This window comes from Pyrgilauda ruficollis, unplaced genomic scaffold (genome assembly GCF_017590135.1).
Source record: "Pyrgilauda ruficollis isolate IOZ18807 unplaced genomic scaffold, ASM1759013v1 scaffold325, whole genome shotgun sequence".
Taxonomy (NCBI): domain Eukaryota; kingdom Metazoa; phylum Chordata; class Aves; order Passeriformes; family Passeridae; genus Pyrgilauda; species Pyrgilauda ruficollis.
In genome coordinates, this window is record NW_024524656.1 from 37,797 (window position 1) to 39,624 (window position 1,828).

The window sequence follows — 1,828 nt, forward strand, 5'->3', positions numbered from 1 at the left end:
CGAGAGAGGGGCTGGGAGGGGGGACAGGGGCAGCGAGAGGGGTGGAGAGGGACCGGGAGGAATTTGGGGGGGGGTTACAGGGGGTTTGGGAAGAGTTAAGGGGTGTTGGAAGAGATTCCGGGAGTGTGAAAAGGGGGTTGGGGGCGGCAAAGGGGATTTGGAGGAGTTGAGGAGAGTTTGGGGGGGTAGAGAGGAGTTTAAGGGATTTCGGGGGTTAAAGAGGGGTTAAAAGGGGAGATCGGGGTGCTGCGGGCTCAGGGGGTTATTTGGGGCTGGGGTATTGGAATGGGGAGGGTTGGGGGTCCTGTCTGAGCCCCCCGGTTTCTCTCTCCCCCCCCAGAGAATCGGCTGCTGCCCACGGAGCTGCGGCACGAGGCGCTGGCCCTGCAGAAGGAGCTCGAGTTCGACTTCCAGGCACCGGGGGGTGAGAGGGACCCCCAAACCGGGGGAGAGGGACCCCCAAATCAGGGGAGAGGGACCCCCAAACCAGGGGAGAGGGACCCCCAAATTGGGGTGGGAGGGACCCTCAAATTGGGGAGGGAGAGTGGGGAGAGGGACCTGCAAATTGGGACCAAGGCACCCCAAATCGGGGTAGAGGGACCCTCAAATCAGGGGGGAGGGTGGGGAGAGGGGCCCCCAAATCCCTGGGGAGAGTAGGGAGGGGGACCCCCAAATCAGGGGGGAAAGAGGGGGAGAGGGACCCCCAAGTTGGAGGAGGTTGGAACTTCCAAACCCAGGGGTGGGGGGCAGGCAAGACCCTTGAATGAGCTGGACCCCAAAATGGGGAGAGGGAAATCCAGGGACAGGAGGGAGGCAGCCAAAAAAAAGACCTGAAAAAAGAGACTGGCCTCGTTTTTAGAAGTCTCCTCAAATTCTGCGTGGGTTTTAAAATCCCCCAGATGAGATTAAATTCACCCCAAAGGGAGTGTGGGGTTGCACCAACGGCCACAGCCTGGGCTGCACCCCAAATCTGGGCCTGGTTCCCCCCACAGTGAGCTGTGAATCCCCCAAGATGGGAATTAAACCCATTTCCCCCCAAAATCCCCCCAGAACCCACTCACTGCAGTGACCCCGGGGTGGGTGTGGCTGCAGTGGGCGGGGCTGGGAATGCAGGGGGCGTGGCCTGACAAAGCCCCGCCCCCAGAGACAGGTGACAGCCAGGATGATGAGTACAGGTGGGCGGGGCTGGAGCCCCCCAAGGTGATGGTGACAACGTCACGTGACCCCAGCGCCCGCCTCAGGCTCTTTGCAAAGGTGGGCGTGGCCAGGGATGGGTGTGGCCTGGCTGGGTTTGGGTGTGGCCTAATATGGGTGGGGCTCTGGGGTGGGTGGGGCTGGGTTTGGGTGTGGCCTAATATGGGTGTGGTGCTCTTGAGTGGGTGGGACCAGTTTGGGTGTGCCCTAAGATCAGTGGGTGGAGCCAGTTTTGGGTGTGGCCCGAGCTGGGTGGGGCTGAGGTGGGCGTGGCCCACCTTAGCACCCTGACCCCACCCCTGTGACTGCTCCCTTGGGGGTGGGGCTTTGTGTGGGTGTGGCTGGGCAGGGGGAGGGGTTTGTTTGGCCCCACCCCTTGGGGGCTGAGCCAGTGCTGGGCAGTAAAACCCATGGGAGTGGGAGGAGTCTTTGTGGGCGTGGCTTCTAGTGACCCTGAAATATGGGAAGGGGCGTGGCCAGGGATGGGTTTGTGATTGTCACCCTGTGCTGGGGGGACAGAGGGGGACATGAGTTGGGTGATCTGGGGGACATTGGTGGGTGGTTTGGGGGGCACAGGGGGGTGATTTGAGGGACACAGAGGGGGTGATTTGGGGGACACAGGGGGAGTGATTTG

At 62.0% G+C, this 1,828-nt stretch overlaps 1 protein-coding gene across 2 annotated transcripts in view; it reads left to right on the forward strand.

Moving 5' to 3' along the window:
* Positions 1–278: 278 nt before the first annotated feature.
* IMP4 (IMP U3 small nucleolar ribonucleoprotein 4) overlaps positions 279–1,828 on the forward strand; it is a 3,657-nt gene continuing 2,107 nt past the window's right edge. The window contains exons 1-2 of one of the 2 annotated variants that reach the window (XM_041474501.1): positions 279–424; positions 1,145–1,254. In XM_041474501.1, coding sequence (XP_041330435.1) covers positions 1,204–1,254 — 51 coding nt within the window. In that variant the 5' untranslated portion in view covers positions 279–424; positions 1,145–1,203. The remainder of the gene's footprint in view (positions 425–1,144; positions 1,255–1,828) is intronic. The other variant, XM_041474502.1, reaches the window with a different exon arrangement.